The 27,810-nt window shown below is 44.1% G+C and overlaps 2 protein-coding genes across 3 annotated transcripts in view; both read right to left on the bottom strand.

The window, feature by feature from the left end:
• cers1 (ceramide synthase 1) overlaps positions 1–10,962 on the bottom strand; it is a 30,193-nt gene extending 19,231 nt beyond the window's left edge. The window contains exon 1 of the mRNA XM_004068382.4: positions 9,966–10,962. Coding sequence (XP_004068430.2) covers positions 9,966–10,208 — 243 coding nt within the window. The 5' untranslated portion in view covers positions 10,209–10,962. The remainder of the gene's footprint in view (positions 1–9,965) is intronic.
• Positions 10,963–11,107: 145 nt separating this feature from the next.
• cope (COPI coat complex subunit epsilon) lies at positions 11,108–24,255 on the bottom strand. 2 transcript variants are annotated; one of them, XM_023954625.2, is made up of 10 exons: positions 24,086–24,255; positions 23,836–23,898; positions 23,612–23,712; positions 17,981–18,133; positions 17,711–17,764; positions 17,523–17,604; positions 16,082–16,237; positions 14,904–14,972; positions 13,973–14,047; positions 11,108–11,370 (listed from the first exon to the last, which is right to left on the bottom strand). In XM_023954625.2, the coding sequence occupies exons 1-10, from the start codon at positions 24,185–24,187 to the stop codon at positions 11,317–11,319; spliced, it is 909 nt and encodes a 302-aa protein (XP_023810393.1). In that variant the 5' UTR covers positions 24,188–24,255; the 3' UTR covers positions 11,108–11,316. The 2 variants fall into 2 exon arrangements, with proteins under 2 accessions (XP_023810393.1, XP_023810394.1); XM_023954626.2 differs by having other exon boundaries at positions 23,979–24,187.
• Positions 24,256–27,810: the final 3,555 nt, after the last annotated feature.

Here is a 27,810-nt window from a genome sequence, read left to right as displayed (position 1 = left end):
ATTCAAATCAAACTAAATGAAGGGGAGGGGCTGTGATGAATCGGCTCACAGTGACGCACAAAGAAATGTGAATGACTTGGTGCAGAAACAACAGCTCTCTCAGCCATTCATCAGCCTCACAGGGATGCAGACACTGAGCACGCCACCGCCACGTTCCAACCCCGCCGGGGTTTCAGGCGCACTCACAGCCTGCGGGCAGGACGCGTGCAGAGGGAGGTGAGCTAAATAAAGTCCAAAGTTTTTGGTCCATCATGTCCACGGATGAGCTGAAGTGAACCAGAACCAGAACCATGCACATCAAAAACAGAGCAGAAACCACGAGGAACCCTCCTCCTTTTTCATTAACAGTGATGGGAAACTTCTAGGTAATATTTGAAAATTCACATTACTCAGAAACCACCAACACAGCTGCAGGGCTGCTGTCAAGCAGAAGGACGCTGAAAATTTGAATTGGATTTGATTAAAAACACATATGTTCAATGAGATACTTTGCAAACCAGCATGTGGCTGCAGGAGCTGGGATGATCAGAGTTTATGACTGCAGCAAACCTGCAGAGACTCTGATGTCTGGATGTGGGTTTAAACACGGCACAAGAGACGGATCCTGACAGGACAGTCCACGGCAGAACCAACCCTGAGGTCGTGTGACTCCTGGAGTCACAGAAACCCTCACACTACAATGTCGGTCTTTCGTGACACATGCGTGATGTACGTAGTTCTTAAGTCTTGGTGCGTTCGTGGATGTGCGCAGACGTCCTATAAAGATTTCAGCCGAGAATTCTGCTTAAAATATTTGGCCGGTTGAAAATTACGCATGTTTTACGTACGCAATTGTGGAGGATTTTTGCGCATTTGTGGCTTTCTGTGACCGTTCCACATTCCTCTGACGGACCTCTCACGCATGGACCACCGATGTATGACTTTTATATCATGTATACGGCGCACAGATCACGTTCAAATGATGTCATTGATACACAAATCACTAATAAATTGCGCAATACTCAAGCATGTTCGTTGATTTACGTGTTCCTTGTGTAATTTATTTATACGTCTTCCGTGGTTTTAACACAGTTTATTCGTGATACGTCTGTGAAAATTTCACATAGAGACCATGACTTTGCTCCCTTTTTCCACGTGGATTCACGTACGACCATTTTCATCCGTGCAACATGGGCAGAACGTACGTAGCGGCTGTGGGAAACGGCCGTTACCTCAGCAGCAAAGTTTAAACTTCTCTTTGCAGCATGTTTACCAAAAAGACGGTGACTGTGGTCTGATTCTGAGATGAAGACAGAAGAGTTGACTGTAGATTTTAGGAGCAGTGACCGACCGACCTCCACCATGAGGAAAGTTCCAGGCAGTTGAAACACTAACTGCTGTTCATTCACCTACTGCTGGTGTCAGTTAACACACTTTTCCTCTTTTTCTTATCAACGGCTGCACACGCCCCTGCTCTCAATACTTTAGCAAACACCCTGTCGGGTCAAATCGGTCATGCGTGCGTGAGAGTCGGTCTTTACAGAGACGTGAGCATCTGAACAGTTGCGTCTTCAAAGTGACTTTTGCAAAGACGAGCTCCTGTGCTGTACGACATCCTAGGTAGTGACCCTTGTTCTATCCTAGCCACTCTAACGTTGGGAGTGGGGTCATCTAGACCCACTAGACAGTGGGGTCATCTAGATCCACTAGACAGTGCTCTGAACCTTTTTTCTTCAATGATTTGTGATCTTCACTGGTGTCCATGGATTACATGAAATCTTTCCACCGTTATCCACCTTTGTCATGGTAGGGAGAACACCTCAATGGAAGGGGGGGGGGGTCATCTAAGATAGCACAAGGGATAAACTATTTAAATCAACAGAAATAGGAACAAAAGGTCGTTTTAGAAGGCAATGAGAGTTAGAAACATATTTTCTACCAAACACAATTGACTTTGCTGTGCTAAAGTTTGAGTGGTGTCAATTTGACTGCAATAGACAGTCAGATCTTTACTGGATTCTTCTGACTGACATTAGAAACTCCAGTTATGTGGTGATAACAGTCCTGCATTATGATGCCTTCAGGAACTGTAAATCAAAATCCCCCCCAGAAATTGTGTTAGTTTACATAACCCATGCGGCTGGGTAGCTTGGTTGGAATCCAGGGTTCGATTCCCGGAGGGGAATAAACGATGGTGCCATACCATATCAATCACATCACCCAGTGGGGGGTCCTTGGGCAAGATCCTTAACGCTGCTGCCCCCCGAGCCCAGTTCAGCTGCAGCTCACCGCTCCCCCAGGGAATGGGTCAAATGCAGAGAAGAATTTCCCCATTGTGGGATAAATAAAGGATCAATTATTATGATTATAACAGGTTTTCATGTGACTCTCAGCTTTGAGTCCCACTCTGATCATTTTTGATCTATTGTAGAAGTTTTCCCGTTATGCCGTTTTTAACCTAAATTAAAAAAAATGTCGTTTTCTAGGACATAGTTTTTGCAGAGCGGAAGGAGTTCATTAGAAATTCCCCTCTGAGTTGTGGGGGGGGACCGTTGGAGTAGGTCCGTCCCCACTTCCCATCATCCCTTTGTTTTCACTCTCTCCTGCTGGCTTACAGCCCCTCACACCCCCAAACTATCATGGCAGAAATATCAGATCCATCCGTCCGTCCAGTTCTGATCCAGATTCCAGCTCAGACCAGGAAAACAAAGACGTTCATGGATCTGTGTGTCTGCAGGTGGATGATCAGAAAGGGGCGGAGCTTAGAGGCCTGTGCCGTAGTAGTTTCTACAAGCCCTATGATTCCCAAAGATTTGAATAAAGAAGTACTCAGGAATGCATTTTAAGCTTAATTTTCTGTATATACCATCAGAAAAATGTCAGAAGAAGACGTTAAAAACACCAAAAACCCCATTTTTATTCTGAGTGGGTCTTGTGTTGTGTGTGTATAAGTGCAAATATGTCTATTTATGACTAGAAGCATTACAATGCCAAGTAGACAGCATCATTTCCTTTAAATTTTAATCCATTTATGAATTAATATCTTACATAGTTTTAATATATTTAGTTATTTTTATTTTCTTGCCTTTTTTAACATTGTTTTTATTGCTGAAAACAACTTTAAATAAACCAATCAATCATTTGCTACAGTTCTAAATCTATATTGACCTCTTTATTTAAAAACATACAGCTGCTCTATTACAATACAGTAAACAATATTTATGCATCCCAGTGAGATAAATGTGACCTTTCAACTGTTTCTCCTCTCAGCAGAAGAGCAAAACTTCAATGTTCTGCTTCCAAACCCTGCAGATCACAGATCACTGGACCAATTCAAACAAAAGGGGTTTGTGTTGGTGTTCGTTCACTTTAAGCTGCCCGCTTTAGTTTTTGTGTGTCTGTGTTCAGCATTTATCACAAGTGCTGGTTCCTAAGTGAAACCTCGCAGAGAAAACTTTTTCAGCGGGTTTGGAAGCAGCCTGGGGGCTTTTCCCTCCCCAGATCCCACAGTGATCCAGAGAGGCAAGATTGAAGATGTAATAGAGCTTAATTATGGAAAGAGAGGAGGGCAACTGTTTTCCACAAAGTTTAGAGATTCCATGTGAAACAGACTGGAAACTGATGCAATGACACCCTAATGCTGTCAGACCCCAACGTTCAGAGCAGACGGCAGACAGAAATGTGAATTACAGCGGCTCATGACGCTGCTTTTCTCTGAATGTCGACTTTACTGGTGTCACTCCAAAGACTGCTGCTGGTGAGGAAGAGCCGTTTATCAACGCAGCGTCTGCAGCATCCGTCTGTTCCTCTGTGCAGCTGAAGACAAACACCAGAAGAAAAGAGGAAGAGGAGAAGATGAAGAGGCTCTGCAGCGCAACGACCAGAGCCTGACTGCCACACTCGGCAAACAGAGCTGATTCATGAGCCGCTTAGTAGCTGGAAGTGTTAATAAATGTCTGGCTCAGCCGTGAATCACACTGAAAGACTCCACAAGCACTCGCTCTTCTATTCTTAGCTTCTTCTGTGTTCTTTCACTTGAAATGTTTTCCAATGACCAGCTGTTCTGAACAAAGTTCATGTCTACATGTAAGAAACCAAAAAAGGATTACTTATGCCACATAGAGAAACCCTTTTCCTGTTGGAAGGTCAGCAGTAGTGGCAGGAAGTGACAAAACTGCAGTCATGGTGTCATAACACGACATTTTCAAATGTCATGTCCCGACCCGATCAATATAGAGGGGAAACTCTTCTAAGAACCGCTGCAGTTTATTTGTTGGCCCTGCTCCTGTTTATTCACACGGCATGCAGTGAGTGGGCTGCTGGGTAGGAGGTGTGTGGGAGGAAGCAGCTCTACAGCAAAAACATCTACGCTACAACTGTCCAAAATCCCAATTTTTGGTTCATTTCCGTTGTTGCTTTATCGTTTACCATGATTTTTTTAATTGTGGAGAATCAGGAGCAGAAAAAATACAGTTTAAAAAAGATTGAACAATAAGCCTGGCTGCTCCGCTCCATTCTGATCCACCCACCCACCCATCCATCCACCCACCCATCCACCCATCCACTCATCCATCCATCCATCCATGACTTCGTCACGGGGCAACAGATGCCCAGACTTCCCTCTCCCCAGCCACTTCCTCCTTTGGGGGACCCCGAGGTGTTCCCAGGCGAGCCACGAGTCGTAGTCTCTCCAGTGGGTCCTGGGTCTCCCTCGAGGTCCTGGAACACCTCCCCAGGGAGGATCCAGATGTCTGAGCCACTTTAACAGGCTGCAGCAGCGTTTCTTCTCTGCGGATTACCAAGCTCCTCCCCCTATCTCTAAGGGAGCGCCCAGCCCCCCCATGGAGGAAGCTCATTTCAGCCGCATGTATTCTGGACCTGGTTCTTTGGGTCATGACCCAGAGCTCATGACCATAGGTGAGAATTGGAACGAAAATCAACCGGTAAATTGAGAGCTTTGCTTTCTGGCTCAGCTCTCTCTTCTCCATAACAGACCGATACAGCGACTGCATAACTACGGACGCCGCTATGATCTGCCTGTCAATCTCAGCGTTTACGGATCTATTATTTCTTTACAGAAAATAATATAAAGTTTGTTGTCAAGAAAAAGTAAAAGTTAGAATGGATGTGTTCTTTATTAGGTCAGTAGTCAAAGAACTATGGTCTCCTAGCATCAGTCAGAATATCTTCAGATAATCAATGATCATCACTTCCCTCTCAGCAGCTTTTACTGCAGATCAGTGTCTAACATTGTTTGGAAGGGTTTATTATCATGGCAAACTGCATTAAGAGCAGCTAACAAGAGGAAACAGATTAGAAAAGCCAGAAGTACTGTTTATTCTGAATGCATTTATGGCTTTGGAAAAACCCAAAGCCGCAGGAGAAAAGCTCTGCGTGCCAGAAGATGGACTAAGTGCCTCTGGGATGCTGGCAAAGCAAAAACATGAAGGAGCTGAGTCCCAAGATGGAGCGAAAGAAATGATGGCCTCCAATCACTGTGTCAAAGCAGAAGTGAGCTTCCTCTGAGTGGGCACTTTTGGCTAAATGGACATTACTGCTCCTGTACCACTAATCCTGTGTCGGGTTTCTCTCTGCGGCTCTAATGTGCAACAATGAAGAAGAGTTAGTGGAAACTGATCTGGGATCTGCGGTTAGGAAGCTTGTCAAATCACATGTCTGGAAACGGCGAGAGGACGAGGCGCTCCCCGAGCAGGAAGTCAAAGCTCTGCAACCAGCCGGCGGAACCACGGCTGCTTCCCGCCCAGAGTCCCTCCGTGGGAGTGTGTGCGGGGCTGGGGGGGGGGGGGGGGGTGAGCTGCTGTAGACCTCTCCTAAAAAGGCTTTGAATGCTGATTAAGTTTGAGTGCATAGACACTGTTCTGCTGTGCATAAAGGTAAAAGTTTTACCGCCTGACCACCAGGTAGATGTGCCTTCTACTCTGAGTTACTGGTTGGCTGATTCAGGAACCCCCCCCCAAGAATGGCACTCTCTCTCTGTTCCTTCCTTCCTTTATCTACTGATTCATTCCTCCTCTCCACACACATTTACAGCCATCCTCCAGCTCTCTGCCGTACAAACGGCTTCTGGTTAACTACACGTGCACACGTATGTCAGAGCGTGATCATTAACCCAGCACACGCTGTGGAGAAGTTCCAGACAGCTCGTGCACACATCTCTATTCAATTTCAATTCAATTCAGTTTTATTTGTATAGCCCAAAATCACAACAGTCGTCTCGATGGGCTTAGAAGTAAAACATGAAATCAAAAGGATCACGAATACAAAGAGTTCAATAGAAAAATACTAAAATGAACTAACAAACTGACTAAACTATACTGGCATCCCTGCCCTTAGACCCCCCTTCGCGGGGGTCTAAGGGCAGGGATGCCAAACACCGATGCAGTGAGATTTCAAGGAAGAGTTACTACATATATATTTATGGTATACATCTGCTGCCGCATGTGTGACATTTACATGGAGGCCGCGTGCTCCAGCCAAGAATCTACTTTGGTACCAGGATCAGAACTGCACCGCTGTGACTCTCTATGTCACTGAGGACCAAATGCATAAAAACTCATAAATCAAACTGCTGTAAAGTGGAGCAACTCCTGGCACGCCACTTTGATCATCACAGAGCATGCTCAGTGGCGTGTAAAATGTTGGCAACACGTGAGCCGTAAAACACTGGCGTTCAGGAACCAGCATGTTCCCCATGTTATCTTCAGCTTTTGCCCGTGTTGTCCTGCAGACAGCATGAAGAACGTCTTCATAGAAGTCCATTACTGTTTGAATGCTCATCTTTCTATCTCTGAATGAGTTCAAGCAGGTTTGGATGCTATCTTTGAAATGAGGGCAGCAGGCTGTCCTACCCAGGACAACAATCAAGCTGTTTGTTGGTCTGCTTTAAATCTGGAATGGGTTCCATACAATAAAGAGACCAGGGCACGTGGTCTGCATTTTAAATGGGTCGTCTTTCATTTTTAAATGTGTCTGTCAGTGCTGTAAGTAACAAAACTAGAAACTAATTATTTTTTACACATCAGACAGACGGCAGCAGACCAGATCTGTGCACTTTTTCTGTAACAACCAGCCCTGCGATGATGTTTAAATGTCACTTAACTCATGTTTGCTCCATACCAGCGGTGTCCAAACTCTTTGCAGAGAGGGCCAGAATTTGACCCAAATTACTGTGAATTTTATATTTGAAGACCAGAACATCTAGAAAATGTCTGTCTGGAAGAAAAACCGTTGTCATCATTGAATTTGGGTTCACATGAAATGTAGCATTATATTTATAATTAAATGCTGACTATAAACGTCCAAATGGAAATCATGTGAACAAGAAAATAACCCAAACAGTTATGTTGTTCAGAAAACAATATGGTTTTAGAACAAAATCAAATCATTTTGTTTAGAGTTCCTGTTTCAGAAATTAGCTAGAAAATGTCACAGAGGCTCCTGCGACAGTTTATAAAGGTTTGGAAAGAAATGAATCCATCCGTCCGTCCATAGATGGATTAGCAAAGCAGTCTAAGCAGAGATGCCCAGACTTCCCTCTCCCCGGCCACTGCCTCCTCTGGGGGGGCCACGAGGCGTTCCCAGGCCAGCTGAGAGACATAGTCTCTCCAGCGTGTCCTGGGTCTTCCCTGGGGACTCCGCCCAGTGGGACATGCCCCGAACACCTCCTTAGGGAGGCGTCCAGGTTCCTCTGGATGTGGAGGAGCAGTGGTTCTACTCCGAGCTCTCCGCGGGGGTGACGGGGCTCCTCCCCCTTTTTCCAGCCCCCCCATGGAGGAAGCTCATTTCAGCTGCTTGTATTCTGGACCTGGTTCTTTGGGTCATCACCCAGAGCTCATGACCACAGGTGAGAATTGGAACGAAAATCAACCGGTAAATTGAGAGCTTTGCTTTCTGGCTCAGCTCTCTCTTCTCCATAACAGACCGATACAGCGACTGCATAACTACGGACGGTGTGGGATTTTTGTTCACCGCGTGATGAAGCAGCAGGAGTCACGGTTAACCGCACCAACCGCCATGTTGGAGCCAGACTTCAGTAAACAGTGTTTGGTCCAAATGGGTCTGAGTCTACATTTCTATGGAAACCACTCTCACCAATCAGGAGTGAGCTTGTTGGAAGTCCACACCCCACCACTATACAAAATATGTCAATCAAGCGTTTCGAATGTTTGATGTGAGACCACCTAGGCATCTGATTGGCCAGTTTATAACTGGAATAACTTGAACTACAGAAAAATATCATTAGCAAGAACATGATAAAAACGGGCAGAGCAAGAATAGTTATTCTGACCATGAGAATGACTGACAGCTGTTTGTTTCTCTATAGAAGTCTGTGGGGTTTTGGCTCCTTGGAACCAGCAGGTACTTCCTGATTGGAACGCCAGGGGGGAGGGGTTACAGATCTCATATACAGTCAGTGGTCTATATACATATTCATTATGTGCATGTCATCACATCATCAGTCGCTAACATTTTTCTTTTTTAGAGGTCACAACCGGAAGACCACAAATGCTTTGTCTGCTGATGTCTGAGGATTCGTCGCCTCGTCACCTCTCCTCCTCATCAAGCCTGTTTGCACGTGTGCTTCTGCTGCAGTTGGCTTTGCTCACTGTAACTGAGTACACAAACCACAGCAGATGTATTCTCCAACTTGAGAAACCACTCTGCTCTCTAACAAATCATTCAATTCTCCGTGGTCTGCTACAAGGAAAAGGCACTGTCCGCTTTCCATTCAGTCAGCGAGATGTGAGCTGCAGAATGACCCTAAAATCAGTTTATTGGATAACCCACGTCAGCTTTTGTGAAGTAGAACAGCAACATTTATGTGAACTTAGCTCTGCAAAGCTCATCTGCACTCTTGAGACACTGGTGCAGGCCAGCAAAAGAACCCAAAAGCAAAGAGACACACGCTAACACGAGTCCAACAAGGACACATCTGTCTTTGGTGGCCTCTGTACCCGGCCAGAGCGGTCTGGCATTGGCGCTGCATCTAAACCCAAATTCCAAGAATAATGTGGCAGAGATGGTCCAGAACACAAACACATCTAAGCTGCTGTCATGCTGCTCCTCTGTGCCTTCATGTGGAGGAAGGTTGCCTAGGCTACACAGCAGCATCTATTTAGGATTTTAAAAAAAACTTTTTGGAATAAAAACAGGTTCAAGAGATTAAATCAAACACTTGAAGTTTACTGCCGGATGTTTGCACTCATGGTGGAGCATCAAGAGGCGGGAACAGCTATTAGCCTCTTCTCTCTGTGGTCAGGAGGTCAATTCAACCTCTTTATGTCGTTGGATGTCTTTGCAATCAGGCTTTTGTCGTGTTTTTGTCTTTCCCATAATGTTCTGCATGTTTTATTCTTTTTTCTTCTTATTATGAAATTATTATATTTTAAACTTCCTTCTTTGTCTCTTTGACCTATTTTAGAGACAATTGCTGATCTATCTTAAAACGTCTTTAATTTTCGTCTTAATGAGCCTCTTATCAATCTTACATTAGAGTGTGCTGCCAAATATCCCAAATGTGTAAATGTAGCTCAGGTCATGTGGAGGTCAGACTCCTGCTTCAATCATGTCTGTATTTTCAGCAGCAGCAGCAGCAGCGGAGCAGCAGCAGCAGCAGTAATGATGGAAACGCACGTGCGCTCCTTCAAACCTGCCTCCATTTTGAGCGACTCACTAAAAGAGAACTTGTGGTAGAGTGCGTGCGTGCGTGCCTGTGTGCGCGCGGCAGCTGCGCTCCATCTTTCTGTCAAAACTGGCATACAACACGAACTCTGTTTCCCATCATGCCTCAAATGTACATTTCGACAGGATGACAGAATTAGCGGTGATGTCCCATCTCTTTCATTTTACAGACGCACTGCCTCTCCGTGCGCGTCCTGCTGCGCACGTCTGGATTAGAGGAAGCGCCTCCTAGGACTGAAGAGCCACACTGAAGGGCCTTACTGTTAGCAGAGACTGTCACCCACCTTGAACAGACATTCAGTCAGCCCCCACCGGACCATCGTCCACAAAAAGGCGCAAAAGACAAAGAGGCCGATCTCGGTCCAGGTGATGTGCGCGTTATCCAGCAGAGTCTGCTTGGAGAACCGGAGCCCGCAGTCGGCACAGTCTCTCCACGCGCCCAGCATGGCGGCAAAGCCTTTGGTGAGGAGTTCCAGATATCCCGGCATGGGCTCCACCGGCGCGGCGCCCCCGGCGTCTGCCTCCATCGCAGTGCGGTCCAGAAGCGCGTTCACTCCGGCAGAGGAACGGACTGACGAGCGAACGCGCGCGGTCAACGTAGGTAGGCGCGTAGAAGCCTCCTTAACCAGATGACTCTTTAGCCTAATTCTGTTTCCTAATTAAGACATGGGCCTGTGCGTCTCAGTAGAAACAGACCAGCAGGTTAGCTAAAGCGCAGCGGCTGTGAGGCCGAGTCTGACCATGAATCATATCCACCAAAGGCCAAGTATTTCAGAGGATTTCTGGGTTCGAGTCCGTCTGATCATCCCGCTGTGCGCGCGCTCCTCTGCGTCAACAGCGCGCCCCGGTTAGCCGCCTAGCCTCAGCAGGCAGCAGTGACTTGACCGGCTGCCTGCTGGCCGCGTATTTGAATGAAGACTTTCCACGGGAGCCTCCGGCGTGAGCTGTGACGCGCGTGTCCGTCCGCCCTCCAGCATCCAGTCCGGTGGACCACCGCGCCGCTACGACCGCATGCCGGCCCGTTATTCGCCTTATATAACGTTTCTGTGCCACCGCGTGAATGAACAGTAGGTCCCCGCAGCCTCACGCACGTTTTTTTAAACTCGTAATCCAGAAGACGGCGCGTTGTGTCATTAACCTCCGGCCATCACGCGCGTGCGTCCTGACGCTCCGGGCCCGCGGGAATCGACTGATCCGGCGAGGCAGGAACAGCGCGGGCAGCTGCGGTTTATGAGCAGGGAGGGGGCAAAGAGACATAAAAAAAATAAAAAAGCGGGACGTGACGTTTTCAGTCCCGCTGTCGTCTTTGGGAAGCATCAGCTGCGTGAAGCGCCAGGAGTGAAAAAGGATGATTTAAAGAGACAGAGCCGCACATTAGACACCTGAAAGTCATTCCCAGCGACAAAAGGACACAATCCGGGGGGGGTTTCTGTTACAGACCTTTATTCTCATTTTACAGGAATGTTTTATTACACAGATGCTGACATTTGTATGACAAAGGACCATGTTTCAGGTGTTTTCACAAATAATGTGTGGCTTTAAACAAAACTGCACAGATTTCCATGACAAATCATCCAGGAGGACATAAAATGACGTTTTTCTGGTGTTTTACCGCCGTTTGCCTCAGCAGAAGCTTCAGGCTGAGGCGGTGGGGGCGTACTGCATGGCCAGTCGGCTGAACTCGTTCTCCTGCAGAGACACAGAACAGAGGAAGGGGTTCAACTCCAGGGAAGAGCCGCAGCAGCTGTGCAGGTCGTCACAGTCTGGTCAGCCACTTCTACATGTTTGTGTACATCTCCACTCTAGTGTAAATACAGCTGTTTGTGATGAAAGCCGAGGACAGAGTTTGACTGGGCTTTCATCCAAGGACCTGCTGCCAGACATCACAACAGCCTCATGGGGAGTTTTATGAAGCAGTCATTCTGAACGACACGCAGACTAGCTACCCACAGACGTGTTACACGCAGACTAGTTACCCACAGACGTGTTACACGCAGACTAGCTACCCACAGACGTGTTACACGCAAACTAGTTACACGCAGACTAGTTACCCACAGACGTGTTACACGCAGACTAGTTACACGCAGACTAGTTACCCACAGACTAGTTACACGCAGACTAGTTACACGCAGACTAGTTACCCGCAGACGTGTTACACGCAGACTAGTTACACGCAGACTAGTTACCCGCAGACTAGTTACAGACGTGTTACTCACAGAATAGTTACCCACAGACTAGTTACCCACAGACTAGTTACACACAAACGTGTTACCCACAGACTAGTTACACACAGACGTGTTACCCACAGACGTGTTACCCACAGACTAGTTACACGTATGCGTGTTACCCACAGACTAGTTACACACAGACGTGTTACCCACAGACGTGTTACCCACAGACGTGTTACCCACAGACTAGTTACACGTATGCGTGTTACCCACAGACTAGTTACACACAGACGTGTTACCCACAGACGTGTTACCCACAGACTAGTTACAGACGTGTTACCCACAGACGTGTTACCCACAGACTAGTTACACGTATGCGTGTTACCCACAGACTAGTTACAGACGTGTTACCCACAGACTAGTTACAGACGTGTTACCCACAGACTAGTTACAGACGTGTTACCCACAGACTGGTTACACACAGACGTGTTACCCACAGACTTGTTACACACAAACGTGTTACCCACAGACTAGTTACACACAGACGTGTTACCCACAGACGTGTTACCCACAGACTAGTTACACGTATGCGTGTTACCCACAGACTAGTTACAGAGGTGTTACCCACAGACTAGTTACAGACGTGTTACCCACAGACGTGTTACCCACAGACGTGTTACACACAGACTAGTTACCCACAAACTAGTTACCCACAGACTAGTTACCCACAGACGTGTTACCCACAGACGTGTTACCCAAAGACTAGTTACACGTAGGCGTGTTACCCACAGACTAGTTACCCACAGACTAGTTACAGGCGTGTTACCCACAGACTTGTTACAGACTTGTTACCCACAGACTAGTTACCCACAGACTAGTTACAGACGTGTTACCCACAGACGTGTTACCCACAGACGTGTTACCCACAGACGTGTTACCCACAGACGTGTTACCCACAGACTAGTTACACACAGACTAGTTACACACAGGCTAGTTACATGCGGACGTGTTACACACAGTTTAGTTACCCACAGACGTGTTACCCACAGACTAGTTATCCACAAACTAGTTACCCACACACTAGTTACCCACACACTAGTTACCCACAGACTAGTTACCCAAAGACTAGTTACACGTAGGCGTGTTACCCACAGACTAGTTACCCACAGACTAGTTACAGCCGTGTTACCCACAGACTTGTTACAGACTTAATAATAATAATGGATTGGATTTATCTGCGCTTTTCAAGACACCCAAAGCGTTTACATTGTGTCCATTATTCCTTCACTCCTCATTCATTCTTGGTGATGGTAGCTACTGTTGTAGCCACAGCTGCCCTGGGGCAGACTGACAGAGGCGTGGCTGCCATTTCGCGCCTACGTCCCCTCTGACCATCACCGGGATCATTCATACACATCCACACACCAGTGGAGCCACAGTGGAGGCAAGGAGGGTGAAGTGTCTTGCCCAAGGACACAACGACATTTTGGCTGGTGGGAGCGGGGATCGAACCGCCAACCCTTCGATCATTGGACGACCCGCTCAACCACCTGAGCCACTGTCGCCCTGTAAACTTGTTACCCACAGACTAGTTACCCACACACTAGTTACCCACAGACTAGTTACAGACGTGTTACCCACAGACGTGTTACAGATGTGTTACCCACAGACTAGTTACCCACAGACTAGTTACAGACGTGTTACCCACGGACTTGTTACAAGACGTGTTACCCACAGACGTGTTACAGACGTGTTACAGACGTGTTACAGACGTGTTACCCACAGACTAGTTACACACAGACTAGTTACCCACAGACTAGTTACAACCGTGTTACCCACAGACTTGTTACAGACTTGTTACCCACAGACTAGTTACCCACACACTAGTTACCCACAGACTAGTTACAGACGTGTTACCCACAGACGTGTTACAGATGTGTTACCCACAGACTAGTTACCCACAGACTAGTTACAGACGTGTTACCCACAGACTAGTTACAGACGTGTTACCCACGGACTTGTTACAAGACGTGTTACCCACAGACGTGTTACAGACGTGTTACTCACAGACTAGTTACACACAGACTAGTTACCCACAGACGTGTTACCCCCAGACTAGTTACCTTGGCTAAATAATCTTTCAGGAAGGGATGAGCTTTGTGAGCATCTTTCAGCTGCGACAGATACCGATTTGTAACCTGGAGACAAAAAACAGGATCCTTGAAAGTCATGAACACAGTGAAGAACTGTCAATCAATCAAACTTTATTTATAAAGCCCTTTCAACTAAACATGCAACACAAAGTGCTCGTCATATCATGAAAACCAGGTTTTCAGAAGACATTTCTACCTGATTGCAGAGATTTGGGAATAAAAATGTAAATGTTGATGAACATGAAAAATGACAGAATTTGTTTTAGTCTGAAATCAAAGGTTTGTTTGAAGATATCAGTGACTGTAAACCAGAAGCATCTGTTCAAAAACCCTTTCAGACTTTGGAAATCAAACTAACCATAAACCTTCAAATAGGCTTCATTGTTGGATGTATTGTTGGTTAAAAAAAAGTTTTGGATCTTATGAGAAAATAGAAACAAGAAATAATCAGATTTAAATAATAAATAACCAGTTAGCTAATGTTTTTTTTAACGAGACCCTTAACCGTGTGTACGTTTTTTCCCCAGTAGATCTTGTGTGCGACGCTATTATCCACAGTTATCAGTATTTGCAAGAGTTTAATGATGTTTTTGGATAACTGTTCAACATTCTGTCAGTAAATCATCAAGTCCATTGGACCCAAGTTAAGATAAATCCGTCTTTATCTCTTGTCCTCTGCGTCTCAGTTTGTATAACGTGGAACACTAAACAAGCAGACGTGTCTCTGTGGTCATTTTAGATCACAGTCTGGACTGGAATGGATTGGCCCAGTTTAAATATACATTTCTAGGACCTAAAGGGCTCAGGAACTGGGCTGCACGGCCTCTTCGGCTGATCTAAGAAAAACTGGTAAAGTAACGACTGTTTGACCTGTTGAACAACGCTGGGCTCAAAGTCTCACCTCGGGAGCTTTGCCCAAGTGCTGAGTCAGCACAATGAGGTTGATCAGCGTCTCAGGATGGCTGCTGTCCTGTGGAGAAAAACAGAACCAACGCAGACTCAACGTGAGAGGTTTCCTTTCCCTAAAGCATTTAAACAGCAAGACGTATTCTAAACCTCTTTATCTCATTTCACATCCTCTTTCAATCTACAAAGAAAACAAATAATTAACAAATAGACTGTCTCTTTGATTTAATTAGCCAGAAAAGTGTACATCAATATTAAAACTTGATGTTTATAAGACAACTAAGTTGTCTTATAAAAATTCATGGACATATTAGAATAAAGCTATAAAGTGAGAAAATTAAGTAATTCGGGTTATTTGACAGACAGATTAATATGAATATAAAGTCAAACTAAAATAAGGAAAATTATTCCACAAAAGCTCCTTTAACCCTTGTTCTATCCTAGGCACTTTATCGCTGGGTCATCTAGACCCACTAGACAGTGCTCTGAACCTTTTTTCTTCAATGATTTGTGATCTTTACTGGTGTCCATGGATTACATGAAATCCTTCCACCTTTATCCACCTTTGTCATGGTAGGGAGAACACCTCAATGGAAGGGGGGGGGGTAATCTAAGATAGCACAAGGGTTAATCATGTTTTTTAACAATAAAAACCAAAACAGGAAATTTAGAACAGCAGGCGCTGCCCCCTGCTGGTCCTAAAACAGAAACACAGTCTCTGATAATTATTCATCTTCTGCCTTCTCCCCCAGCCGGGACTTGAACCAGGGTTTATTCTTATGTTTTATTCAACTAAAGGATTCTTCTTGAAATAATTAAGTTGGATTTAACTATTTGAGTTAAGTGTATATCAAAAAACTATTTAAAACATTAGCTGCTGAAATAAACAAACCAAAATGACACATTTAGGGTTGGAAATATTTAGCAAAAAAACGTGCTTTCAGAGGAACATGAACAGTGTTTCTTCTATTCAAACCCAAAAATGTTTATTTTACACTAATTGATCTTTGGTCCTGCAGAATGTCTATGTACTGCAGACATTAGGCATTAAAAATGTAAATGCATAAATGGGCAACACTTGCTGGCTATAAAGGCACCAAATAAACACTTATGCACCGACTATGTCTGCACACCACCCACTCTTAATTTTCCAGTTCAAAGGTTGCCTCCAACCTTATCCAGGGCCTCCTGCAGGACGCCCTCCGCCTCCTCCCACTTGTTCTGAGCCATGTAACAGGCCGCCTGTCCATTCAGGAGCAGCAGCGTTGCAGAGTATTTGTCAGACATCTCCTGGAAAATGTAGTAGGCGTCCTGCAGCTTCTCTCCGCCCTGAAACAACCATAAAAAGTCCAGCTTCGTCTCTGCATGTTTCTGAATGGGGTTGAGACAAAAAACTACATCACTTTGTGCACTTTATGCTATTTTAAGTTTCCACGTAGCTACAGAAAACAAGTGAAACTAAAAGGAAAATAGGATTGTTAAAAAAATGTAAGAACCACAATTTGCACAGATGAAATATCTTTCATCCCGTGTAATACAAGTCTTTGTTTAAAGGGTCCATTTACTATTCTGAAGCCTTTTAGAGTAACCCATATCCATGTCTATAATATATTACCTTTGACACACTAAAGAACACATTTTCTTTTTCAATATTTGTTATTTTCCTGAGCTTTTTTCCAACCCGGAGTAAGACGACTCATTTCTGAGGCCCCGCCTTTCGCTCCGCCCCTTTCATGATGTCATCCTAGAGCCAGCCTTGGCAGCGTGTCAAAAACAAACATCCAAACTTTTGCATCGAATTGGAGCAACTTCTGCGTATTTCTCTGTAAAATCCTGCCTGTTCTAAATCCATCCAAAAACCTGCAATGACGGCTACGAGCTCAGGTTTAGGTTGGTCGCCATGGTTACATGCAAAAAAACGTCCGGTTCAGACAAATTCCATGCATGCTTTGCTTTCTTCCAACCTTTTTTTCTTAGTAAACAAAGCAGGAAAAATAACTTGTTTTTCTTTAAAGGAAATAAACGGCCTATTTTTATAAGATGTTCCACAAAGTGAACCTAAATCAATTATACTGATTCAATACTTTGCTTATCTTTGTAGTTTTATTAGCATATTAGTTTACTCTTTAATTCCTTTAACATTTTGCTTTAACAAAGTTGTCTTTTAACACTTTTAACTTTTTGAAGAAGTGCAGAGATGGACCCAGAAATATTTATCTGACTGAGCTAAAGAGTATTAAAAAACTCCCACATTACAGTTTATTGAAGACAAACTCAGTGATCATAGAATCAAAAATCTTTCATTGTGAATTTGTTCATTTGTTTTTCAGCAAACCTCTGATAATGAATATTGTTTTTTAGAACTATTTTTAATAGGGTGAGTCTTGCTGCTGTGTCCCACTCCTGGCTGTTCTGTTCAACAACCGTCAAAAAAAAGACAAACTTTTAGCTCATTCCTACCCTCCTGGTTTTGCGTTTCCAGGGAACTAAAATGAAAACCGCACACGTTAAACAAGCATGTCTGCCCACACAAGTCCAAAAATGCTACACAGAAACACTGCTGTATTTTAGTGGTATTCCCAGAGAAAAGCCTTTAAACAGGCATTATCCTCACCACAGCAATGTTGACCCAGGCTGTGGCTAGCTGGGTTAAAGTAGCATCCTCGTCCTGTTCCTGCATCTTCTTCAGCTCTTTCCTGTCAAATAATGTCACAGATATCAGAGCCACAATCATCTGCAATGTTAAAAGCAGAGCTATACAGCAGGACTACATCTGTTTACGAACAGAAAAGAACTCCAGACCTCGCCAAGTCTACTCGATCCAGACCCAGGAGCACCTGAATGCTCATCGCCATGCTGCAGGAAAAACAAGGTTTACATTGGTTTCAATGATGACAATGCATTTCAAATAAATGAAGAAGGAAGAGGGGTTTAGGTTGTTGTACATAAATACATAATTATTGATTTAGCAGTCGTCAGGATAAAATACAGGGAAATGAAACTATAAGGTCAGTACTATAACTGTAAGGTCACCAGGACTGGTGAAGTGTCACATCAAACATGGATGGTTACCACTCCAGACTTTCTCCTTGGTGCAGAGTTCTGAGAGCAGCATCAGTGTTCTGCTCGTGGTAATAGATGGAAGCAGCCATCAGAAGGAAGGTGGTGTTAGCAGCATCCACACTCTTTGCCATCTGCTTGTCCAAATCCACAACAATAGCATCCCTAACAAAGAAAAGAGGAAGAAACTCCAAATAAAATCTGTAATGACTGAAGCTGAGAAGCATCAACGTAGACCGAAAATATGCCAAAAGGTCATAAACCGCATTCTGTTCAAACATTGTCCTGATGAGTGAGAAAACACTACTAATAAAAAGCACAGCAAACAAAAGTATTGATGTCATGGTTTATTCAGAGTAACTTGCAGTTTATTTGGGCTTTTTCTATGCATACAAAGACGTGACATTGAGAACATCCATTCAAAAAAAGAGACTACGTCTAAAATGACTCACATCAGGCAATAACACTAAACCTTTACTAAGAGTTTTAGCTGACTGCTCTACAAGCTGTTAAACCATTTAAGTCCCTCTCCAACTATATTCGTATCCATTGAAAAATTGATCCAAGTGGTCTTTAAATATGATTATACAGTTTTTAGCCAAAAGACATTTTCTACACAGTGATAGTCAGAAATTCCTCTCTGAGTGAGTTGTCGATGGGACTGTTGACGTGGAAGTAACCCTCCACCGATATCCCCTAATCCCTTTCTCTATACGCTCTCCCACTGGCTTACAGCCCCTAGCTAACATTAGCAGTGCAACCAAAACAGCGAGCAATATTGGCGCCATGCAGCCGTACAGTCAGACGACGGCTCAGACGAGGAAAACAAAGACGAACTCAGATCTGCCAGCTGATGCATCAGGATGGAGCATCAGCTCCTGATCCGTCATGATGTCAATAAAGAAATACTCAGAAACGCTGTTATACTCTTTAATACCTTTATATACATCCTTCATCATGAGAAAAATACTACAAGAACATGTTTAAAACACCAAAAACTCAATTTCTATCAGTGTCCTTGATTTTAATAATTGCTTTAAAGAAGGACAATGGCTTATTATGATGGTGTGATTATAAAACCAAACATGGGGGTCAACAAAAGGCAACATTTCCAACGCTTTTACAAAATTTTGTAAAACCATGACGGTGTAGGTACCATAACCATACAGCCTGCAAAAACCATTCGTGGTCCTTTCCACTGAGGATGACGTCACACTACGGTGGGCCAACTTGGACAAACTACGTAGCGTGGAGATCTGCTCAGGCTCTACATATTTTCATGTCACGTTTCCTTTTGTAACCCAAAGTTATTTTCCATCATAGGTTATGTCTGACATTATTCTTTATAGTGTTTATGGAGAGATTTTGCCACAACCCACTTTGTGAAAAGATCTGTGGCTGTTAGAATGAAGCTGCTGCTCCAGAGAACCGTGACTCTGAGCGCTGGAGTCTCGTGTTTGCAGCCAGGGAAGGTGCTTTGTTATAGTGTTCGGTCCGGAGGAGGGTTCAGACCACAGTCCATTAGTCTGCAATGCACTTATTAATAACCATAACAGTAATAAAAGCACGTTTAGAAGATAATCTCCCTCCATGTCGGAGCTCTGTTTGTTTACAACTGACTTCATTATATCGTCTTCTATGGAGTATAGTAATTTGTCCAGATCAATCACTATCTGACACGTCATCGGACAAACGGACAGCCAATCACATCATGTGACGTCAGCACTAGTCCCGGGACCTGAAGGACCCCAAACGGTTGTTGAAAGCCTGTCTCAAAGCGAGGTCATTTCTGTACCAAAAACTACTGGAGACGGTTTGTTCCCAACAGTAGTTGGAGAAAAGGCTGAAGTGGGACCCAAACATTTATGATAAATAATAAATAAAGAAGTTTATTTTAAAATAATGAACAAAATTTACCCACCGATCAATTCATGCTAAGACACATCAAAACAATTGATCCTAACTGTACTTTTTGCAAAGAACAAGTACTTTTCTGGAACTGTACTGAAATTGGAATTTCTTGGAAAAAGTGTTTACAATTTCTCAAAAAAACAGATTCACCCCAACCTCACTCTGAAATTTAAATGTATAATTTTTGGCTTTCATAGTAAAAACTTGAACTCATGTAAAAAAAAACCTCATAATTAATCTTATTATTATATTTGGCAAATTTTATATTCATAAATTCCATTTTTTTCAACTTCTATTTTTTTTCCCACAGATTAAATCAAACAACTTGAAATGTGTCTCAGTACTATCTCTAAAAGTCTTAACCAGAAAGCTGTATGTTTGTAAGAAAGTTGTAAAAACTTGAATGTTTTTTATGTAAAATGCATATCATATGTATGCTCCCCGGGCATATTTGAAGTTTATTTTGTAAAATTGTGTTTTGTACTGTACTCCCGTTTTGTACAATAAAGTTTAAAAAAAAGAAAAAAAAAGTTGTTGTTGGCCGAATGGTTATGTACCTAACAAGGGGGGGGGGGGGGGGGGGGGGGGGTATTCCAGAAGTCATGTTTAAACTCCCCTGACTTTAATCCTGAACTCTGGCTGAAATCCGCCTGAACTTGCTTACTCTGGGTATGTCGGTTCCAAAAGACCGGATATGAGTTAGCGTAATTACGGTCGACTTGGTAACCCTGGGTTAATGCACGTGCACAGCAGGTACATAAAGACATTCTCAATGGATCACCGATTTCCAGAGTCACCATGGAAACGCGTGGTGAAAAAAAAGAGAGCGCTATACTTCAGTGAGACGGAGTCTGAGATTTTAATGACGGCGTATGAAGATTATACGTCCATCAAAAAAGTAACACGGCTGCATCATCGGCAAAAGAAAGAGTTTCTGCTTGGAGAAAAAGAACAGACAAAGTAAACGCACGAGTTTCTGATCTTATCTCCATTTTCCTTGTGACGCGCATATATATATATATATATATATATATATATAAGCCACTTGCACAAGTGTCCATCAAATGTGGGATATACCAAGGTGATGCTCTGTCCCCACTGCTGTTCTGCATAGGTCTGAACCCCCTCAGCCAAATAATCAACAAGACTGGCTATGGATACCGACTCAGAAATGGGGCAAACATCAGTCACCTCCTCTACATGGATGACATCAAGCTATATGCTAAGAGCGAGCGTGACATTGACTCCCTGATCCACACCACCAGGATCTACAGTACTGACATTGGGATGTCATTCGGGCTCGAGAAATGCAGTCGGATGGTGACAAAGAGAGGCAAGGTAGTCCACACAGAAGGGGTCTCACTCCCAGAAGGAACAATAGCAGACATTGAGGACAGTTACAAGTACCTCGGAATTCCACAAGCAAATGGCAACCTGGAGCAGGCAACAAGGAAAGCTGCAACAGCTAAATACCTCCAACGGGTAAGGCAAGTCCTGAGAAGCCAGCTCAATGGCAAAAATAAGACCCGGGCAATAAACAGCTACGCACTGCCAGTTATCAGATACCCTGCAGGAATAATAAGATGGCCAAAGGAAGAGGTACAGACCACGGATGTTAAGACACGAAAGCTCCTCACCATGCATGGAGGGTTCCATCCCAAATCCAGCACCCTGAGACTGTATGCTAGCCGCAAGGAAGGAGGCCGAGGACTAGTGAGCGTAGAAGCCACTATCCAGGATGAAACATCCAAGATGCATAAGTACATCAAGCTCAAGGCCCCAAATGACAGTGTGCTCAGTGAATGTCTCAGGCAATGGAGAGCAGAGGATACAGTGCTGGAGGACAGATCCTCATGGGAGGACAAACCCCTGCATGGGATGTACCACCGGACCATAACGGAAGTGGCTGATATCAAGAAATCCTACCAATGGCTAGAAAGGGCTGGCCTACAGGACAGCACTGAGGCACTCATCCTTGCAGCTCAGGAACAAGCCCTGAGCACCAGAGCAATAGAGGCTCAGATCTACCACACCAGACAAGACCCAAGGTGTAGGCTGTGCAAAGAGGCGCCTGAAACAATCCAGCACATAACTGCAGGGTGTAAGATGCTGGCAGGTAAAGCATACATGGAGCGCCACAATCAAGTGGCTGGAATAATATACAGGAATGTGTGTGCAAAGTATGGACTGGAAACCCCAAGGTCAAAATGGGAAACACCCCCGAAGGTGGTAGAGAATGAAAGGGCCAAAATCCTGTGGGACTTCCAGATTCAGACTGATAGGATGGTAATGGCGAACCAACCAGACATTGTAGTGGTGGATAAAGAACAGAGGAAAGCCGTTGTGGTGGATGTGGCAGTGCCAAGCGATGGGAACATCAGGAAGAAGGAACATGAGAAACTGGAGAAATACCAGGGACTCAGAGAAGAACTGGAGAAAGCCTGGAAAGTGAAGGTGACAGTGGTGCCTGTGGTAATTGGAGCACTCGGGGCAGTAACCCCCAAGCTGGAGGAGTGGCTACAACAGATACCTGGAAAGATCTCAGACATCTCAATCCAGAAAAGCGCAGTGCTAGGAACAGCTAAGATACTGCGCAGAACCCTCAAGCTCCCAGGCCTCTGGTAGAGGACCCGAGCTTGAGTGAGAAACCACCCACGAAAGGGTGATAGGGGCAAGTTTATATATATAACTTATCCAATATTGCCAACTTCAATTAATTACTTCTGTTGGTAACAAGTAATCAAATTAAATTTATTTAACCAAATTTTCGACGTCTATAAGACTCAATAATTGCTTATACAACTAAAATCTACATATGTATCTAACTAAATCTCATATTACTCCAATTAGATTAATATTTTTTCCATCTTAATTAATTATAATTCTTGAACTCTCATATGTTTAAGTTTGCGCTGGCAGATATAAGCATTTGTATAACAATAAAATGAATGAAACTATAAGTACAGAGTACATAAATTGATCTAGGAATTTTCCAAAATTGTTATTACATCAATTGTCAGTAAAGGTGCTATATACACTCATCATCCTCTCCCTCCCTCTCACTCATGGTGCAGAGGCTTTAGCATAGTAGGACAAAATAACTCGGCAAAACACAGTAAAACAGCTAAACAACTGAACACATTTGGTCAAAAACCCACATTTAAGCCCAAATCCAGACAGGCAAAGGGAATGGTATCCCACAATTCCTTGCAGTGCCGATCTAACAGCAGCACCAAAGTTACACCTACTTAATTGAATTAATTTGAATGAAAGTAAAAATAAATGTCTGAAAACTACGTGTTATTTTTAAACCGACTTGACAAAAAATAAAAAAGATTCATCTTAACTGAAGCAAATAAGTTAGATCAAAGTAAAAAGTTTCTCTTTCCAACATCCATATGTGGTCTTATCACCCTCTCACGGTGGAAAAAGTATTATCTGAGCTTCTTCATCCACTAAATCATCTTCAAATGGACACGCCATGCTGCTTCACCTCTCTGAAAACAAACTAACCTTCAACTAAACCTACTCCAGACCAGGTTATGTTCAGAGCATGAGTTGCTATGGCAACTTGACCTACCCTGAAACATACCTCCATTTCTGGAACCAAAAGCTGAGGTTATCCACTTCCTTAGCCTCAAACTTACCGTGGGAGCTAGCAGAACCTGCTTTCTGGAATACCCCCCAGCTGTATTTGGATGTAAAGGGAAACGTGAAATACTGAGTTTTTACCTTTTGTTTTCACTGGATAAATACTCTGCAAACATCTTCACGGCCTGAAGCTCTGCTGGGGAATTGGCTCTGATGTCATCCAGGACAACAGCATACTTCCTCTGCAACGCAGAACAACATTACGATCTTTATTGGAGACTTTGTGAAAATATTAGTGACAGTGAGCAATATAGAAAATACACTGACACAGTAGTAGGCTTCTCCATTATAACTTCAGGACTTACCTGAGCGATGTAAGCCCTATACAAAAATGTGTCTCTTTCAACTTCCTTCTCGGGGGATGAAGGCTACGAACAAATAAATAATAAACAGACTAAGTGAGATTCGGTTCAGCAAGTTTAACAAATAAAGTCCTTTTGACACTTACTAGCATGGCCGCTAACAAATGTTAGCAATTGGGTACCGGATAAAGCCAAATTATGGGAAAATAAATTAGAATTAAACACGTTTAAATCATTAGAATATGCGTCATACCTTCACTTTTTGAGCCTCGTTGATACATTGCTGAAAACTGCCGATATAATAAGCATTTTTCACGTCAAACAGTTCATCAACATCGCTCTGTTGAGACGCCATGATTCTCCGCTGACTTCCGGACACGTAGGAGAATATACGTCACTCCAGTACATTGCGTGGGGCATTGTGGGAAACGTAGTTTAGCCAGCAGCGTGATTAAAATGGCAGTATTATGGGTGGGAAAAACGTAAAAAGTGAAGTTTAACACGTCAACATTTAGGAAAAGTTTAGTTTTTTTCTGTTATGTTTTTATTTATTAATTTGGGGAAATATTAGTCATTCATGGTAATCAGTAAAGGGTTTGCAAATATGGCTAAGAGTCCAGATTAAAGTTTAATCTGGACTAAAACTATTAGTCTAAACCTTATTAAACTGTATCCAGACTCAAAGAATGATATAAATGTCCAATTTGTAATAAATAAAATTATAAAATGGTCTCAAACCAGACTTAAAACTAATGTTTGACCTTAAACACTTTACATGAAAATCAATCTTAGCATCTTGTATTGACATAGTAACTCATTTTGTCTTTCTTTCAAATACAGATTGTTAGATTACCATAAGTGTCATGAAAAGTGAATAAATCATTAAATATTTATTAGCAATAATTTTCCTGTCATTACTATTGCTAATAAATCTTCTTTCTCTTTCGGCTTTTCCCATCAGGGGTCGCCACAGCGAATCATCGTTTTCCACCTCACTCTATCATGAACATCTTCTACCCTAACGTTAGCCAACTTCATGTCCTCTGTTAAGACATCCATATATCTCCTCTTTGGCCGTCCTCTTGCCCTCCGGCCAGGCAGCTCCATCTCCAACATCCTTCTACCAATATATCCACTATCCCTCCTCTGAACATGTCCAAACCATCTCAGTCTGGCTTCTCTGACTTTGTCGCTAACACAGGCAACATGAACCGTCCCTCTGATGTACTCGTTACTTATCCTGTCTAACCTGGTCACTCCTAAGGAGAACCTCAACATCTTCATCTCCGCTACCTCCATCTCAGCCTCTTGTCTCTGTCTCACTGCTACCGTCTCTAGCCCATAGAGCAGAGCTGGTCTCACCACTGTCTTGTACACCTTTCCTTTGAGTCTTGCTGACACTCTTCTGTCACACAACACTCCTGACACTTTCCTCCAACCGCTCCAACCTGCCTGCACTCGCCTCTTCACCTCTTTTCCACACTCCCCATCACACTGAACTGTTGACCCCAAGTACTTAAACTCCTGCACCTTCTTCACCTCAGCCCCCTGTAACCTAATGCTTCTACCTTGATCCCTCTCGTTCAGACACATGTATTCTGTCTTACTACGACTGACTTTCATGCCTCTTCTTTCCAGAGCAAACCTCCACCTCTCTAGCTGTTCCTCCACCTGCTCTCTACTCTCACTGCAAATTACAATGTCATCCGCAAACATCATTGTCCAGGGAGATTCCTGTCTTACCTCGTCTGTCAGCCTGTCCATCAGCATAGCAAACAAAAAAGGACTCAAAGCTGATCCTTGGTGTAGTCCCACCTCCACCTTGAACTCCTCTGTCTGACCTACAGCACATCTCACCACCGTCATACTTCTCTCATACATGTCCTGAACTACTCTGACATACTTCTCTGCCACTCCAGACAACCTCATACAGTACCACAGCTCCTCCCTCGGCACCCTGTCATACGCCTTCTCTAAATCTACGAACACACAATGCAGCTCCTTCTGACCTTCTCTGTACTTTTCCATCAACATTCTCAAAGCAAAAATGGCATCAGTGGTGCTCTTACGGGGCATGAAACCATACTGCTGCTCACAGATCTCCACCTTCTTCCTAAGCCTGGCTTCCACTACTCTTTCCCACAGCTTCATTGTGTGGCTCATCAACTTTATTCCTCTATAGTTGCTGCAGTTCTGCGTGTCACCCTTGTTCTTAAAGATCGGAACCAGAACGCTTCTCCTCCATTCCTCAGGCATCTTCTCACTCTCTAAAATCCTATTGAACAACCTCGTTAGAAATTCCACTGCTGTCTCTCCTAAGCACTTCCATACCTCCACAGGTACGTCATCAGGACCAACGGCCTTTCCGCTCTTCATCCTTTTCAGAGCCTTCCTAACCTCATCCTTTCCAATCTCTGCTACTTCCTGCTCCACAACAACCACATCTTCCTCCCTTCTTTCCCTGTCATTTTCCACGTTCATCAGCTCCTCAAAATACTCCTTCCATCTTTTCTGTACACTCTCCTGGGTTGTTAGCACCTTTCCATCTCTGTCCTTAATCACCCTTATCTGTTGCACGTCCTTCCCATCTCTGTCTCTCTGTCTGGCTAGCCTGTACAAGTCCTTCTCTCCTTCCTTTGTGTCTAACCTGTCATATAGCTCATCATAAGCCTTCTGTTTGGCCTTTGCCACCTCTCTCTTCACTCTATGCTGCGCTTCCTTGTACTCCTGTCTACCTTCCTCAGTCCTTTCTACATCCCACTTCTTTTTAGCCAACCTCTTCCTCTGGACGAATTCCTGTACTTCCTCATTCCACCACCAAGTGTCTTTACCGTCTTTCCTCTTTCCAGATGACACACCTAGCACCTTCCTACCTGTTTCCCTGATAATTTCTGCTGTAGTTTCCCAGTCATCTGGAAGCTCATCCTGACCACCCAGGACCTGCCTCAACTTCTGCCTAAATTCCTCACAAGTTTCTTCATTCTGTAGCTTCCACCACTTGGTCTTCTTTTCTGTTTTCCCTCTCTTCTTCTTCCTGACCTCCAGAGTCATCTTACACACCACCATGCGGTGCTGTCTGGCTACACTCTCTCCTACCACCACTTTGCAGTCATTAACCTCTCTCAAATGACCTCGTCTGCATAGGATGTAGTCCACCTGAGTACTCCTACCTCCACTTCTGTATGTCACTCTATGTTCCTCTCTCTTCTGGAAGTAAGTGTTGACTACCGCCATTTCCATCCTCTTCGCAAAGTCCACCACCATCTGTCCCTCCAGATTCCTTTCCTTCACACCAAACCTGCCCATCACCTCCTCATCACCTCTATTGCCCTCACCAACATGTCCATTAAAGTCTGCTCCAATAACAACTCTCTCTCCTCTGGGGAAACTCTCTATGACCTCATCCAACTCACTCCAGAATCTCTCCTTCACTTCTAACTCACAGCCAACCTGTGGCGCATACCCACTGACTACATTCACCATCACCCCTTCAATTTCTAACTTTAGGCTCATCATCCTGTCTGAGACTCTTTTCACCTCTAGAACACTGTTTACAAACTCCCCCTTCAGAATCACTCCTACCCCGTTTCTCTTCCTATCAACACCATGATAGAACAGTTTGTATCCTCCTCCAATACTACGTGCCTTGCTGCCCTTCCATCTTGTCTCCTGCACACACAGTACATCTACCTTCCTTCTCTCCATCATGTCTGCCAGCTCTCTGCCTTTCCCTGTCATTGTGCCAACGTTAAGAGTCCCTATTCTCAAACCTATGTTCCTGCCTTTTCCCTTCTCTCTCTGGCCACGGACCCTTCTGCCTCCCCTCTTTCTTCCACCAACAGTAGTCAAATTTCCACCGACACCCTGTAGGTTAACAGCATCGGTGGCGGTCGTTGTTAACCCGGGCCTCGACCGATCCGGTATGTCTAAAGTGTTGTGGATGATTCGCATGGTTATTTTGGCAATTTTTACGCCGGA

Source organism: Oryzias latipes, chromosome 4, assembly GCF_053564925.1.
Source record: "Oryzias latipes strain Hd-rR chromosome 4, Olatipes_Hd-rR_3.1".
Taxonomy (NCBI): domain Eukaryota; kingdom Metazoa; phylum Chordata; class Actinopteri; order Beloniformes; family Adrianichthyidae; genus Oryzias; species Oryzias latipes.
The sequence above is the reverse complement of the archived record's forward strand: the minus strand, read 5'-3'. Positions and strand labels throughout refer to the sequence as shown.

Coding starts and splice junctions, on each gene's coding strand:
- cope (XM_023954625.2), bottom strand. CDS start 24,187: ATGGCGTCTCAACAGAGCGATGTTGATGAACTGTTTGACGTGAAAAAT. Junction 23,713..23,835: donor ATAGGGCTTACATCGCTCAG/GTAAGTCCTGAA, acceptor TCTGCGTTGCAG/AGGAAGTATGCTGTTGTCCT. Junction 18,134..23,611: donor TTATCCAGTGAAAACAAAAG/GTAAAAACTCAG, acceptor TTTCTTTGTTAG/GGATGCTATTGTTGTGGATT.